The 16,904-nt window shown below is 39.4% G+C and overlaps 1 protein-coding gene across 4 annotated transcripts in view; it reads left to right on the top strand.

Moving 5' to 3' along the window:
* The first annotated feature begins 8,682 nt into the window (after nt 1-8,682).
* The window catches only part of LOC133123885 (lysine-specific demethylase 6A-like), a 70,101-nt gene continuing 61,879 nt past the window's right edge, over nt 8,683-16,904 (top strand). For all 4 annotated transcript variants that reach the window (XM_061234584.1, XM_061234582.1, XM_061234583.1 and 1 more), the window contains exons 1-2: nt 8,683-9,162; nt 9,301-9,364. In XM_061234584.1, the coding sequence (XP_061090568.1) occupies nt 8,993-9,162; nt 9,301-9,364 (234 nt within the window). In that variant the 5' untranslated portion in view covers nt 8,683-8,992. The remainder of the gene's footprint in view (nt 9,163-9,300; nt 9,365-16,904) is intronic.

Below are 16,904 nucleotides of genomic sequence, written 5' to 3'. Positions count from 1 at the left end.
ATGCGGACATGATCAAGAGGTTCAGCTGTTTTTCAGACAAAATGTGATCTAAGTGACTTTGACTGTGAAATGATTGTTGGTGCCAGACAGGATGGTTTGAGTATCTCAGAAACAGCTGAATTCCTGGAATTGTCATGCACAACAGTCTCTAGAGTTCACAGAGAATAGTGTCAAAAACAAAAAACATCCAGTGAGCAGCAGCTCTGTGTGCAGAAACACGATGTTAATGAGAGAGGTCAGAGGAGAATGGGCCAGACTGGTCAAAGCTGACAGGAAGGTGACAGTAATGCAAATAACCACACATTGCAACAGTGGTATGCAGAAGAGCATCTCTGAAGACTTAATAAGTAAAAAAACAAAAAAAGGCTAATAAATACTTAATAAAGTGCTCACTGAGTGTATCTTTGAGATTGTATTGGTATTGGACTAAGATTATATTTAAATTAACTATGAATGTACTAAAATTATGGCCGATACCAAAGTATATTTTGTGCTATGAAATGGCTTGCATTTGTGTTTTTGTAACTTTATTATTTTTCATATTCATGCCTGGTTTTTCATTCATGGTTCATATCACTCGTCTTCCCCTGTGATGTCTGTGTCTTTATGTAGTTCTGAGCCCGAGTCACTACCGTCTGCGTGATCCATTATTCGGGTGTTTTCGGAATTTTCCGGTTTCCCACGATTCCTTCTCCGTCTCACTTTACTTGCTTCCCGCTTTCTCTCCATTCATGTTTGTAGATAGCACTAATCTACTAATCCCGACTAACATAGAATTTGTACAGTACTAATTATATGAACACACTAATATGTTTGTCTAACTAACAAACTAACATTCACTAGTTTTCGGTATTTATAGTATAATCATGTGACTAACATATTAACATTCGCCCTATTTCTGCACTGCTCTGTAGCTCCACATCCCTGTTCTATCTCTGCCTTAATTCCTGTTTTCTAACTATCACTACATTCCTTAAGTCTGTGCAATTGTCTACCCCCTAATCCAGAGCCGTTTGTATTACATGTGTGTCTATCTGAATCCAGTCCCGTGTCTTCGTTCCTCCCTTGTTATTGTATGGTTGCCCTTTCATGTGTCTCACCTAATGTCTATTTGTTAGACCGCCCTCACTCATTACATTACATTACATTAATGGCATTTGGCAGAGCTCTTATCCAGAGCGACGTACAACAAAGTGCATACCCATAACCAGGGATAAGTGTGCTGAAAGACCCTAGAGGGAAGTACAAATTCAACTGCTACCTGCACAACAAAGATAAGGAGCAGGGCCTATTTGATTTTTTTATTTTTTATTTTTTTTACAAACAAACAAACAAACAAACAATGCAAAATTACTCCTTAACTAGCCAAATACTGCTTACCTAGCCAAACTAAAACATCCTGATACAGAAGTAAATCACAGAAAGACAACAATTAAGGTTTACAGGGAGGTAGGGAGGGACAGGGAGAGGTACTGCTTGAAGAGGTGCATCTTCAGTTTGCGCTTGAAGATGGGAAGAGATTCTACAGTTCTGACCTCAACGGGGAGTTCGTTCCACCACCGTGGAGCCATAACAGACAGTAGTCGTGAGCATGAGGTGGAAGTTTGGAGAGGGGGAGGTGCCAAGCGGCCTGTGGAGGCTGAACGAAGAGGTCTGGCAGGGATGTAGGGTCTGATGATTTTTTGGAGGTAAGCTGCTTGGAAGGCTAGCACCAATGTTTTGATGCAAGCCATGACAGGCAGCCAATGGAGGGAAGTGAGCAGGGGGGTGATATGTGAGTATTTGGGAAGGTTGAAGACCAGACGAGCTGCTGCATTCTGGATAAGTTGGAGGCGTCTGATGGCGGACGCTGGGAGGCCAGCCAAGAGGGAATTGCAGTAGTCCAGGAGGGACAAAACCATCACTTGGACCAGGAACTGGGTCGAGTAGGGGGTGAGAAAGGGGCGGATTCTCTGTATGTTGTATAGGAAGAACCTGCATGACCGGGTCATCGCCGCAATGTTCTCGGAGTGGGACAGTCTGCTGTCCATCACCACGTCGAGGTTCCTTGCACTCCCATGCCCTGCCTAGGTTGTCTCATTCCCCTGTGTATTTAAACCTGTCCTTTTTCAGTTTGTCTAGTTCTAGTTTCTCTTTCAGTAATTCTGTTCCCTACCCTGGTTCTAGCTTCCCTGTTCCTGTGCCCTGTTAGTCTTCTGTCCTGCTCTGTCCTTGGATTTCTGTTTTTGTACCTTTGCCTGTCTGTCTCCTCGGTTTTTGAACTCTGCCCGTTTTTCCGACTACGCTCTGCCTGCCCTCCATGTACCTGTCTGTTTGGATTACAACCATTGGCTGTTTTTGGACTATGTTTTGGATCTGCCATTTGTTCAATAAAGCCTGCTGTTATCTTATCCCTGAGTCTGCGCTGGGTTCCTCTGCCCCACAATCCTGACAATTAGTTGCTGTAGAAGACATAATATTAACAGTATTTTCTATAATATAGCAGCCTCTTGGATAAGGGTTCATTAAGAAACATTTATTTAAATTGGATTCACTTGGGTAAATAAAGGACAAATAAAAATAGAAACATTTTCACTTTCTTAAATCCCAGAATATATGTTTTTTTAACTTCAGACATATCAGCTCACATTGCCTTTGAAAATCAAATTTTCTTACATTATGGCAGAACATGTTTTTTTACTTTTCAAAGTCACTGGTATTGTGCTAACAATGCTATTTGATTTCATAACATCATCTTTAGTGTCAAAGTACTGTTCTAATGGGCTGTACTTTTCTAAACTATTTGTTACCTTGGAATCTGACTTCAAATTGAATTGATTTGAAGTGCTTACTCTGGGCTCATTCCAATTGCTTATTTTGACTCTTTTTCTACTCCTAGCTCCACCCATCAGGAGAGGATAGGAGAAGTGTAAAGAAAAATAAATGAAGATGGGGAAATCAAGAAAATGTGAATTAGAATGGAATGTCCTAGCTCCTTCAAAAGTTATCAAACACCCATATCACCCATGTGAAAAATATACTTACCTTAGTTACTCAATCAACCAATTAACCATATTTAATTGATAATTAGAATCAGCTGATTATTCTAAACATAGCCAGGCTTAATTACTCTGTTGAGTCTAAACCTCATTCCTATTGAACCTTACAATCAGAGAGTAGTAACCACATAGGCATACATACAAGCACACAATGCCACAATCACCAGAAATTCCAGAGGGGATGAGAACAAAGTTATATGTATCAGTCTGGAAAGGATTACAAAGTCATTTCTAAGGCTTTGGGATTCCACTGGACAACCAAATGGAGAACACTTGGAACAATGGTGAATCATCTCAGGAGTAGCTGGCTGGCCTAAATGCAAGAACATTTTTGTATTCTTATCATACTTTTTTCTTACTTTTTTCAAACGTAACAGACAACTGTCCAAAATTTAAGATGTGAAACATAATACAGTATATACAATACTGTAGGTGGGCTCCATCAGATAGATGGCCAATGGGATTAACAAGAACAAGGGACGACTGATGCCTAATTGGGTAGACTGCCGTTCCTTTGTTTTTGACAAAAAAATAATATGGTCGACCGTTCATAAACTTGGTCTTTTTTCTCCTAAACCTTCCAATAAAATATGTTTCTGAAAACAGAAATAAGTAATGCAGTTGCTGAATCTTGATTCATATTTGATCTGCAATGGCAAGTTTGAATGTAATCGTAATCAGAAAGAATTGGTGAATGGGCCATGTTTTCTTAAACCACTCGTTTGAAGAGATTTAAGCGATTTAAGAACAAATCTGTTCATATGAGTGGTTTTTGTATGAGGCTCATTGATCCAAAAAACAAAGCCCACATCCAAATGACTGAAAAGAACTCAAATTAAAGTTTTGGAGTCAACTCCGGACTTGAATCCAATAGAGATGCTGTGGCAGGGCCGGTTCCAGACAGCAACAGATTCCCCCCCCCTCTGAGTCATGTTCTGCTCAAGGTTTCTTCCAAGTACCTGTCACTGTCTCCTTGCAACTGATCTCTGTAATGCTGCTTTTTGCCCTTTATAAAAAGCATAATACAATACAAATACAATTTTATACAAATACGATGCAATTTAATAGAATAGTATAATGAATGCTCTGATGCAAACATTTTTCACAGCTGCATTTCGTCTTCATGGATGTACTCATGTTAGGGGCTGTGTTTAATTACATCAGTTTGTATCCAATCAGAGACATCTCCTACAAAAATAAATTAAAGAAAGTATAGGCTTTATAATTATGAAGGTATTAGTTATGAAATTCAACAGACGGAATGTCAGCAAGAACAGATTTTCAACCCTTTCAGATTTTCGGCCAATCAAACTTTCAGTACGTGCCATTTTGCAGTTGTGTTTTCTGTGTATTCACTCCCTTTCTTTACATTTTTATGTTTCTTTTACATTTTGGGTCTTATGTCCCTGTTCTCTTTCCATCTCTTCTGTTCTGCCTGTTCATTGTTTTCACCTGTGTCTCCGCCTTCCACTCCTTATATGTATTTACTTCCTGTTGCTTGTTGTGTACTCACGAGTTTTGAATTTAAGCCTGTCCTTTTTCAGTTCTTCTTGCTATTTTGTCATTTCCTGTACCTGATTCTGTCCTTGTATATTCCTGGTCCCCGGTTCTAGCTGCCACTTCCCCGGTCCTTCACCTTGGTGGTCTCTGCTCTGCTTCTCTCTGCCTATCTATCATTACGCTACTGGATGTACCTGTCTCCCTGGATTTCAACCATTGCCTGTTTCTGGATTACGTTCTTGGTCTGGCCTCTGTTAATAAAGCCTGCCTTTTTTACATTATCCCTGAGTCTGCGATTGGTTCCTCTGTCCAGCACCCTGACTCCTATCCTACAACAAATGCCTGGGCAATTGTGAAATGCAATACAATTTTTTTTTTACTGTACCTGGTTATTACATTGATTGTTTGCGTGTGAGTCTCAAAGAATGGTCAGATTCAATACCAATGGTTGCTACTGAACAAGTAAAAAAAATTCATTTAAATTCAAAAGTAATCATATGCTAAAACTGTAATTGGACAGTTAAATACTTTCAAACTGGTGGCTCTTCCTGATGACCACTGCGATTGTACAAATAATGTTGGCAATCTTTAAGCAAATAAATATTACTTTTAAGGCTCACCAACAGATAGTTTCTCACCTAAATGCAATGCACCCTGCTACAGGCTTTGATAGGAGTGTCACACATTCCACTGTAAAATGTTCATGAGATCACATGTAGACGTACTATATCAGAATAAAATCTAATGGTTCAGAGTTGACTTAACACTCAATATTTTACAGTGAATGTTTTGTGAATCATTATCTTTCTACTCGCAACAGCATCCCACGTGAGGCTGGACATAAAAGTGATGGCTTGTCACTCCACATCTCATATTCATCATGGCTTCCTCTGCAGTGACAGTGACAGAAAGCCATTTGTCTCACCCTTGGTGACAGATTTATACTTTAGCAAGTCTCTGGATATGGGAAAATGAAATCCTTATCAAACCAGAGAGCAACTGCTCATGGGTGATTAGAAGAAGCAAGAGTCACCACAATCACCACAGTCACCAGTGTTAACACACTAATGCTCGCTTTGATGGGGGTACACTCACTGATGCTACACTCACTTTATTAGGTACACCTACATAATCATGGGGTTATCCAATCAACCATCATGTGGCAGCAGTGCAATGCATAAAATCATGTAGATACGGGCCATTAGTGTAAGTTAATGTCCACATCAACCATCAGAATGGGGGAAAATGTGATCAATGATTTTGACCGTGTCATGATTGTTGGTGCCAGCCGGGGTTTGAGTATTTCTGTAACTGCTGATCTCCTGGGATTTTTATGCGCAACAGTCTCTAGAATTTACTTAGAATTAAAAATAAATGAAATACAATAATGTTATCATTAACAACAATAGTTTTATTCTATTCCAACAATATTTACAGTTTTAGTGCTTTTTTAATGCAATTTCTTAATTCTGACTATAGGATTTCTCCTACTGCTTTTTATTTCTTTCGTCCCTTTGTCTTTTTTATTTTATTTTTTTCCCCCAATGTGGCCTAACACCATCCCTCAACCTGTCTGATTTTTTCCCACCTTGAACTATACGATCTATATTCATAATTTCCCTGAGATACCAAGTTCTCTACTCTGCTATAATGTTTTACAATTGATTTAAAAATGCTTAATTTCTAGATCCTGATCTGAGGTAGACTTTAAAATAAATACTTTGCCTAGAAGTATAATAATATTTTTAATCTTGGCATAATCTACATACTGGAGAATGTTCAATACCCCATCTATGTAACATTTCTTTGGTGGCTAAAATTCTATACAATAGTTTTATACAATAGGCTTGTATAAAGGAATCAATCGTAATTTTATATGTAGATTCATATATCATATTCCATGGGAGGGGTGCATCAAAAAGCTGTTCCCATTTGTACTGAATTTCATGATAAAAAGGTATATCAAATGCACCTTTATTTCTTAAATAAAAAACGATACATTTCTTTATTAATATTACTAGTTTTTGTCCATTTTTGCAGACCATTAATTTCCCAGACACCTTAACCAGTTCCCTTTTCCAGTTCAGTGGTCGGGATGAGAGTAATTGATTATAACTTTGCATGGAACCAACCTACACTTTATTCATTTTTTCATATGATGTAATTTATAATTATGGATTCACTGAGAAATTTCGACAAATCAAAATGCATTTGTTTTTAAACCATTTTAAGTGGACACAATTGAGCTGTAAAAATGCCAAAAAGCCACCCTTAAACAAGGGATGTCTGAGGCTTACCCTCCTTGTGGAGGGTGTCAATGAGTGTCTTCTGGACTGTCAATGAAAAAGTATGTTCATTTATGCACTTAATACGTTCATTTATGCACTTACAAGATTAAAACAAAAAAGGCTTGAAATATTTCACTTTATGTGTAATGAATATAGAATATATGAAAGTTTCACTTTTTGAATCAAATTATGGAAAAAAATGATCCACAATATTAAATTTTTTTGAGATGCACCTGCATTAGTATACAAGATGGTATTATTGTGATTATTGTACTTATCTTCTCGACCTGTTGCTGCGTTAGGATAGCTGCAAGGAGAGAGAGTCTGGGACAGAGAGGTAGGAGAGGGTAACAGGTGTGGGGAAGTGCAAACATTTTCTTTTTTTTTTTCTGGATAAAAGGTGTTTTATAGTTTAGGAAGCAAATGCAGTATTTTACACCTCATAATACCCATAATATAATTTAGTTTCCATGTGTCCTTTTGGAGTCTCCAAAAGTCCTTTTTGGAGAACTAGACATAGATTAGAAAAAACAATGCAGAATTCTAATGTTGTCTAATTGTATAACCTTGTCAAGCATTACTGAGTCAGATGCACCAAATATTAAACCAGGGGTGCCAATCATTATGGAACCTTGATTTTTGTGAAATCTATTTTTTTTAATTAAATAAAAGTTTTTTAGTTGGTTCCATTAAAACCTTTATAAAGCACAGTATTTTTCACGTTGGCATTTTTTAGTTTATCTCAATAACCATATTGGTTTTTTTTGTTTCATAGTCAGGGATGCCTATAATTCTGGAGCTCACTGTATGTGATGTATGTATGTACACTCACAGAGCACTTTATTAGGTAGATCTGTACACCAGCTTGTTAATGCAAGTATTTAATCAGCCAATCATGTGACAACAACGAAATGCATAAAAGCATGCAGATGTGTTGGTAATCTAAAATTATTATTTATTTTTTTACTGACACACCAATGCAGAAAACGAAAAAACAAATAAACATCTAAGACCAAATTTATATACAAGAAATTTAGGGTGCCTAAGACTTTTGCACAGTAGCCTACTGTATGTATTTATGAATAATCATTGTTAGCCAACGAGAAAGTGTCACTTGTGAACATCCCAAAGAGACATAAACTACACCGTCCAAAGCCATCTCCTAAATAGCTCTAAATGTAGCCTATAGTCATTTGGGGTTCATTCACTACCCACATGGCTGAAACATTTTTTATATAGGTTAGCATGGCTATTAAGATGCTAACATTACACGGACACTTTCAGGAGCAATACAATATATATTTCATATATACGTAGGCCTAACATTCAATCTTAACACTTCAGCTCCTTTGCATGTCTTCAACGTCAACAAGAAACCTAAATAAAAATGGGACGTTTCAGACAGCTTTGCTGAATAAACGTGCACTAGAACAAGTTAACTTTTAGATGCGACTTCTCCCACAAATAAACAATATACATTTCCCCACGAAATACAACACATTCTCGCAAACTCTCCGATTCCCTAAAAAGAAGACACAAACATTGCAATGGCATATGCATCCTAGTTTGCTGCTTTAAACCCCGCCTATGTCATCAACATTTAAGCGACAGGGAAAGCAGCCAACAAAGTATTCTTAAAGTGTACTTGCGTCACTATAATATAACCGCTAACACCAATCGGAACGAGCAGGAGGAGTGCGTAAAGTTGAGTGCGTTTTTTTCAGCCTCCATTTAAAAGTTTATATGAGAAACGAAGCTCCTGAGCAAGGAACCCCAAGACAAGAATATTCACGTGATAATAATCTATAGCGACCATTGGCTACAGGAGGAGGAGAGGGCGTTCCAACGACAGCGGCGTGGGTTTGCCTATGACACAATTACAACAACTTTGAGCTGGTGGTTGGGGGAAGTTTGTGATATTACCAAATAACACCCCGTTTTAAAAACCTGATTCTACAGCACGCTATGCATCACACGGAATTGGTTGCATATTACTATTTACTGTAAAACAATGTAAAGACCGTCCGGAGGGCTTGTTTTCCTGGAGGATTGAGCAACCATTCTTTCACATTTTTAATCCTGGGGGAAAGTTGCTTTTCCCAAAAATATTTTCGGTTGCTTTTTAAATTTGGTGGAGTTCCCCGTTTGCTCCTCCATTGCGTTTCCATGAAATCGTGCGGAGTGTCGCTCGCCGCTGCTGCCTGCGCCGCTGCTCGAAGTCTCGGCGCTGCTGGTGATGAGGAAAAGAAAATGGCGGCGGGAAAAGCGAGTGAAACCGAAGAGGACTTTCCGAGGCTGACAACGCAGGAGAGGAACAGCTTGGCCGGAATAGACAGGTTAGAAACGCACCATTACGCAAACTTGCAGGATTTCTTACGGGGACGTGCATGCGTTCGTGGTTTGAAATGTCTGTAAATACAGTGCACAACACATCAAGTAACGGAGACGCCTGTGTTGTCTTCTCTGCTTTGCAGCCGACTGTTTGGATTTCAAAGGCTTCATGAAGATGGCGCCAGAACGAAGGCCTTGCTGTTAAAGGTATGTCAAGATTAGGACTAGAGCCTGTTCGTACCCAAACAATCCTGCTTGGTGCATTCATTTTACTCCTGGAACATTAGTAACTCACTAGTTTTTCTTGTAGCGACTACCACAACTAACCTTATAACGATGTCAAAATAGTTGACTATGCCCTGTTCACTTCTTATGCGCAAAACGACCCATCTCATTCCTAGCGCAGCGACAATGTTACATTGTATTGGCCAAGTGATTCTAGCCAGGCTAGCTAACATGCTACGTGGGCATTAGCTAGGCGAGGTGGCTAAATCAAACTACAACCTGTCCAACTGGCCTGATGACGCCCATGAACAGAATTAACTAAGTTAGTAAGCAATGAGTTGGTTGTAGCTATCTTCGTAGCCTACCTAGTTGTGGCACAAATGTTACACTTCTACTGTGAACAGATGGCTAGCTAGCACTAATTTAGCCAATGTTCCTCGGATATGTTCTCTAGGTGTCCAGCTAGCTGCCTATCGTTACCTATTGCTTTCCCATGATTTTGACAGCTCGCTATATAGCATAGCCAATGCCCATAGTTCTGTGAACAGCTTGTCAATTACGTTTGCCATCTGGTTAGCTAGCGGTGCTATCGGTATTTTCTGCTTCCAAATTTAACGTTCGCTTAATGTAACTTAGTCTGTTTCACCATGCTTAACGTAACGTTAGCTAGCTAGCTATGTCCGAAATGTGATTGTAGCAAGTAACGTTCGCTATGTAGCTAGCAACTGTTTTTGGAGCAAGATGTTTGGACGTGGACGGAGGCCATGTTTACCTTTTCATCGTGTTAATGTTTTGCTCATTAGTAAGAAGTTAGGAAATGGAAAGTACTTATCCTGACTCCTTCGTTAATTGTTGCAAATTACAGTAGCTCACTTTGCTACTTACTAACGCTAGCTGTTTTACCTTTAGCTACACAATAACCAGCTTTCAAGTTACGCTGATGTCGTATGCCGGACAAATGTCAATTCGACATTTCAAACCAACATACCGTAGCCCATGTAACTTGGTTAGCTAGCTGTGCACATGCTGTACACGGCATGTATCGTTCATGGTTTAAGTGCTAAACGGGGCGCGTGTTGATAACAAACTTGTAATAAAATAAAAAAACAGTTGGCTTACTCGCTAGCTAGTAATGGCTGCTCGGGTCGGCCCAAGATGGCGGGACAGTCAGGGAGGGGAGAAGTGAGAGACATGCAACTAGATGTTTAGTTGCGCTAATAATTGTTAATTGTGTGGCTGAATATTAAATTGCCCTGAACACAGTCCGTTGTGTATGTATATACTGTCGTGTTTTTCACAGCCTGGCACAGTTGGGTTATTCTGTTGGTTTTGCTTCCTAGCTAACGTTAGCTAGCGAACTGTGTCCCACCCCTACGTTTGTGTTTCACAACCTGTAGCTTTGGGATCTAAACAAAGGAGATTTTAGGACCGCAGCTAGTTAAATGTTTTTATTTTCGTTATTATTGCTAGAAAACTTTACTTTTTGAAAGGTGCATTTCACCCTTGCATGATGCTGGAGATCAATACAAATCGTACCTCTTCCGTGTTACGGATAGATTGCTAACGTAGTAGCTTAGCCTAGTATCACTGAGACGACCTTATGGTTATGCTTCATCTAACTAGCTAGCTAGAATCTAGATTGTAGATATGGGCTGTATATCTTGCTGAGATTGCACACGTTTAAATGGTGACTAATGCATCATTTACAATAGGCATTTAACTCGAGTCTTAAGGAAGACGCGAAGATGCATGGATTTTTAAGATACAAATGGGACAGCTGTCGTTTACCTAACATTGCTTACCTTTGTCACTTTCTTCAGATGTGAATGGTCTTATCCCATCGTTTTAACCTGCTAGGTAATTGTATGGCGTGAATGTCATGGAAACTTAATTCTTGAGCAGTATTTGTTAGAGGTGTTGAAGCATCATGAAATCATTCTCAATTAAGCTGATTTTTGGGGGAGGGGGCTAGTCAGAAACAAAGGAGTTCAGTTTGCATGGGGACATGCAGCCACTAACATAACAAACTTACTTTATAATTGTGTTGTGAAGGCCTCCAAAAATGTCCACTTTAATTGAAGCTTGTCATTTGATGTGCCACTATGCCATTATGAATCTGTTGAGGTTGGAAAAATGACTGATGTTAATTCATAAGGTCATATGTCCAAGTTTGTGAATTGTGTAAATTCACTCCTCAGTCCCAGGAGGATGGCTGAGTTACTACCTCTGTCGCTCATGCACGGACCGGTCAATGAAGCAAGTTTCTGATAAGAGTCTCAGCCATTATTTTGAAACATTCCCCTGAAAAAAGTGCAGTTATTTGATCTCCCCAAAGCTTTCCTAACATTATACTGAGGAATCAAAACATTTTAATTTGCTGAACAATGGAAAGACAATGAAAGTCACTCTACTGAGTGTATCAACACTGTCGTGATATTCAGATTTAATCCCAGGTTTAATTAATTTTTTTACAAGCATACTTTATATTTTCCTCTGTCGTAGCTGCACCTTATTTCTGTGTTCACTGCAGCCGAAAACCAACATTGTTTTCTTTCGCCAAGGGTTGAATTCCACCTGTAAGTTTTATTGTAATTGTTTTCAACACATTCTTTACTGTTGCCACTTTTAGTTTGCTAGCGTTTAGTAATTCCTGCGTTTTTCCTGTTGTGGCGCCGCATAGCTGATCTCATGCTGTCAACACTATATGCTGCAAGACAGGAAGTGATTTGTGGGTAGTATTGAAGAGCCACCATATGATGGAGCCTGGCCTGTTGTGAGAGATTGGCTGCTGAATGCTGTTCTGTAAGCAGAGATGCATGGGGAAAACGTTGAAACGGCCATGTATTTATTCTTCAAACCAAAGGGCTCACTGAGAACCCCTCTCTTATTGGCTTGTGCTGTTCAGCTTGCCACAATGCTCTTTCAGCTTTAGTACTGGGAATTCTGCCAGTGCAGAGTGGCCACTACAGCCTCACCAGTGATATGCCAACCGAAATCTCTGCATGCGTAAGTCTGTTTGTTTGTTAGAAGACAACTGAAATGTTTTGTAGGTTGACCATTTGTGCTGGCCTCAAATCGTTAATGTATGTATTTTAAAATGCATGCAGGAATTTTGTTTGTATCTGTGGCGTATTATATTCATTATGGAAGCCATTTGCAAAAATACTTTTTGCGTTCTTGTACAAACTATACCTTTTTTGTAAGGGTCAGTTCACTGAGGTATTTCTCCTGCAAATGGTATTATAAAAAAATAAAATGTATATGTGTGTGTTTTTAAATCTTGGTTGAGGCTTCTAATGAGTTTGGCCAATGTCTTATTTGAGGTAGAGAAATGGAACCATGATCTAAGAAAGATTAAATTGAATCTGGAAACACTCCAGTTCCTGGTTTTACTCTTTCTTATGCAAAAATAGATCCCTATTTAAATTGTTATATAGCTGAGAAAAAGTTGCCATTGCAAATTTGTTTTTGTGCAACTGGAGAATAATCAGTAAGAATCATTTTCCAGGCTAAACCAAACATAACAAAATGTCTGTAGCAACTGACCAATCATTTTGAGAAGTGAGCAAGCTGTGGTTGCATTTAAGCTGGCCAATTGGACAGTACATCAATCAATAGACCCTTGAGCCTAACATTATGCTAAAATGTAGTTTGGTTTACCAACCTATCATGTTATACAAAGCTCACAGGACTTTTGTTTCTAAATGTTGATGCAGTCATCACACAAACTGGGTAGATATGTCCTCCGTATTGGCTTGGTTGTCAAAAACAAAAGGTCACTAGGTCACTGCTTGCATGGCTGGGCTTTGTTGAATGCAGTAAACTTTCATGGCAGGCTGCAGTATGCTTCAGATTGTGCAGATTGATACAAGAATTGTGGGAGGATGCAAATGTTGGTTTTGAGATTCTGGTGTTGATGAGTAGATTAAGAACTTCAGCTTATCAAATGAAGAAATGAGAGATAAAGTTTTGACAGACAAGCTTTCTGCGCATTTGCAGGCTACCCCATGTGGTCATGAGTTGTCCATCCTGGAACTTAATAATTGCCTCTGGTCGGGGTGGATGGTTGTGTGTTTATATTTACACAATCCTGCAAGTAAGCGGCAACTTTGTCATTTGGCAAACTCCATCTGATTATAGGAGTCGAAAATGCATCGGAAGGCTAGGAATGCGTTTAAGTTAAGTCATGATGGTATGCCTTCTTTTTCGGTGGTATTTTGTGCACACAGATACAAATCTCACCTAGGAGCAGCCTCTTACTTACAGGTATATGCCACACTATTGGTACATTTCTGGTCACTGATGGGCTGCTACCAAGGCAGTGCACGCTGGCTGCAACTGCTGTTTATTAGCAGGTAATTCTGGAGTGAAAAACAGTAGATATAAGTGCTGTAGAAATGAGCTTGGGACTATCATTGTGTAACCAATTTCACTTTGACAATGGTGACTGCTATGCTATTTAGCTGTTCCTGTCCCCCCAAAAGGTTGCTGAAAAGGGTAAAAGAAAGGCTTTGTCCATTACGTGACAGCTTGTCAAGCAGAAGGAAAATGCACGCACAGGAATATGCATGCTTTTGGGAAGAAAATAAAAGGTGGGAAAGTTGCACCTGGATCGTGTGTGGTTTGGACTGCTCTTTGTGTTCATGTGGGTTTCCTTGTGCCGAACAAAACTCTGAATTAATGTGCATCCAGGAATAAATTACATTTTCATCTGATGTTCTGCTTTTTGCCGGGTCTCCCCAGTGCTTTATATGAGAGGTGGTAGGCCTTCCCCTAAATTTCCCAGTGCCTCCTTTTAAAGTTAAGGAAAAAACACAGAAATGGGCACTTGCTGCAGTCTGCTATAACCGATTAAAAACGGGCTTCCGATTATGGGTAAATACTAAGTATCAAACGTAAGACGGCAGCGCACCTGGTACATTGATGAAGAGACAGACATTTGAACCAATTTTCTCTGAAATAAGTCTTGAGCTGATGTGATAGGATAATATTAATATTGAATTAATAAAATCCTGTTAGGTGGTATGTGTTGAACGCAGTTTAGAGTATGCTGCAAAATGCACAGATATTGGATGGGTAACACTATCATGCTTGCAAAAAATAAAAAAGGTATCTCATTAGCACCCGCCCCCCCTTGATTCACTTGGACACGCAAAACTACATGCCAGTGTTTTTAATACAACACTTGATAAACTTGCATTAGGCCTATACAGTGGGAGCAATAATTATTTGATCCCTTGCTGATTTTGTAGGTTTGCCCACTTACAAAGAATGGAACTGTGTAGAATTTTAATCATAGGTACATTTTAACATTGAGAGACAGAATATCTCAAAATAATCCACAATAACAACATCATATACATTTTATAAATTTAATATAATATTTTCACATGAAATAAGTATTTGATCCATAGAACAATAGGACTTAATACTTGGTGGAGAAACCTTTGTTGGCAAGCACATAGGTCAGACATTTGTTGTAGTTTTTCACCAGGTTTGCACAGATCTTGGGAGGGATTTTGGTCCAATCCTCTTTGCAGATCCTCTCCAAATCCTTAAGGTTCCGAGGCTGTCGCTTGGCAACTTGAAGCTTCAGCTCCCCCCACAGATTTTCGATGGGATTTAGGCCTGGAGACTGGCTAGGCCACTCCAGGACCTTAATATGCTTCTTGTTGAGCCACTCCTTTGTTGCCTTGGCCGTATGTTTTGGGTCATTGTCATGTTGGAAGACCCATCCACAACCCATTTTCAGTGCTCTCACTGAGGGAAGGAGGTTGTCGCCCAAAATTTCCTGGTTCATGGCCCCATTCATCCTCCCCTCGATACGGTGAAGTCGTCCTGTCCCCTTAACACCCCCAAAGCATAAGGTTTCCACCTCCATGCCTCACAATGGGGATGGTGTTCTTGGGGTTGTACTCAGCATTTCTCTTCCTCCAAACACGGCGAGCCGAGTTGATGCTGAATAGCTCTATTTTGGTCTCATCTGACCACATCACCTTCTCCCAAGCCTCCTCTGGATCATCCAGGTGTTCTTTGGCAAACTTCAGACAGGCCTGTACATGTGCCTTCTTCAGCAGAGGAACCTTGCGCGCGCAGCAGGATTTTAAATCCTTCACTGATGGTTCTCTTCGTGACTGTGGTCCCAACTGCCTTCAGGTCATTAACAAGCTCCTCCTGTGTAGTACTGGGCTGATCCCTGACCTTTCTCATGATCATTGATATCCCACAAGGCGTGGAGCCCCAGACCGAGGGAGATTGGCGGTGACTTTGTTTCTTCCATTTTCTAATAATTGCTCCAACAGTTTACTTCTCACCAAGCTGCTTGCTTATTTTCTTGTAGCCCATCCTAGCCTTGTGCAGGTCTACAATTTTGTCCCTGATGTCCTTAGACCGCTCCTTTGTCTTGGCCATGGTGGAAACGTTGGAATCTGATTGATTGTGTGGACAGGTGTCTTTTATACAGCTACATAATGATGTAACAAGTTCACACGGGTGTTTTGCGTAATGAGTTGAGATTAGGAGTGCTTCTTAATGGAAAACTAACTGGAGCCTGAATTATTGCTGATTGGTAGGGGGTTAAATACTTATTTCATGCAAAAATACGATAATAAATTTATAAAATTTATATGATGTTGTTATTGTGGATTTTTTTGTGATATTCTGTCTCTCGATGTTAAAATGTACCTATGATTAAAATTCTACACAGTTCCATTCTTTGTAAGTGGGCAAACCTACAAAATCAGCAAGGGATCAAATAATTATTGCTCCCACTGTATATCAGTCTGTGATGCCCCTTGTAAATAAATCCTATTATTGATATTACTGATATTTTGGTGGTGCACCTCATGTGAGTCTGTAGGGGGGAAACACTGCAAATGCAGAGGTGAATGGTATTACAGTTGAGAGGCGATAGTTAGACTGCTTCCCAAAACAAATGCAGCCATTTACTATACTGCACAACCCCTACTTCCACAATGTGTTCTTTGGGTCCTTTCTAGTGTTCGCAAAGAACATTTCAATTATGTCCATATTGTCCATTGAATTAATACATTGCATTAACAGCCATTGTATATTAGTTGATGAAAGTAACCTTTATAAATCACACATGGCTTTACCCTGTTCATTGCTGAAAAGTAATGATTATTGTCCTTCCATTTCTTCCATGCATGTATCTGACTGTTTTTGAGTCCTGTTCTTTTCCATCAATAACTCCCATGCATTGATTATATGGTATCTTTGTTAATGTACTTTTTTCTCTTTTCAAAATTGTACTTTTTATGAAGCCTGTAAACTTATACACTCGTCATTGACTTAACTTTGAAAAAACACTTTAGATACTTTAGAATTCCAAACTGGAATTTTAACAAGTAATTGCTTGCTGTACCATTTTCCAGGCTCTGCTCCCACAACATGCAGTATATGTTGGAGCGTTCAATTTTTGTGATGTCTACATAATTCGGGAACCGGTGAGCTCCCTGTCTGTTAAATTGGCCCTTTAAATCGAGGCACTAAATTGGGCGTT

The sequence above is a fragment of the Conger conger genome, chromosome 3, assembly GCF_963514075.1.
Source record: "Conger conger chromosome 3, fConCon1.1, whole genome shotgun sequence".
NCBI lineage: Eukaryota > Metazoa > Chordata > Actinopteri > Anguilliformes > Congridae > Conger > Conger conger.
This window is presented reverse-complemented; position numbering and strand designations above follow the sequence as displayed.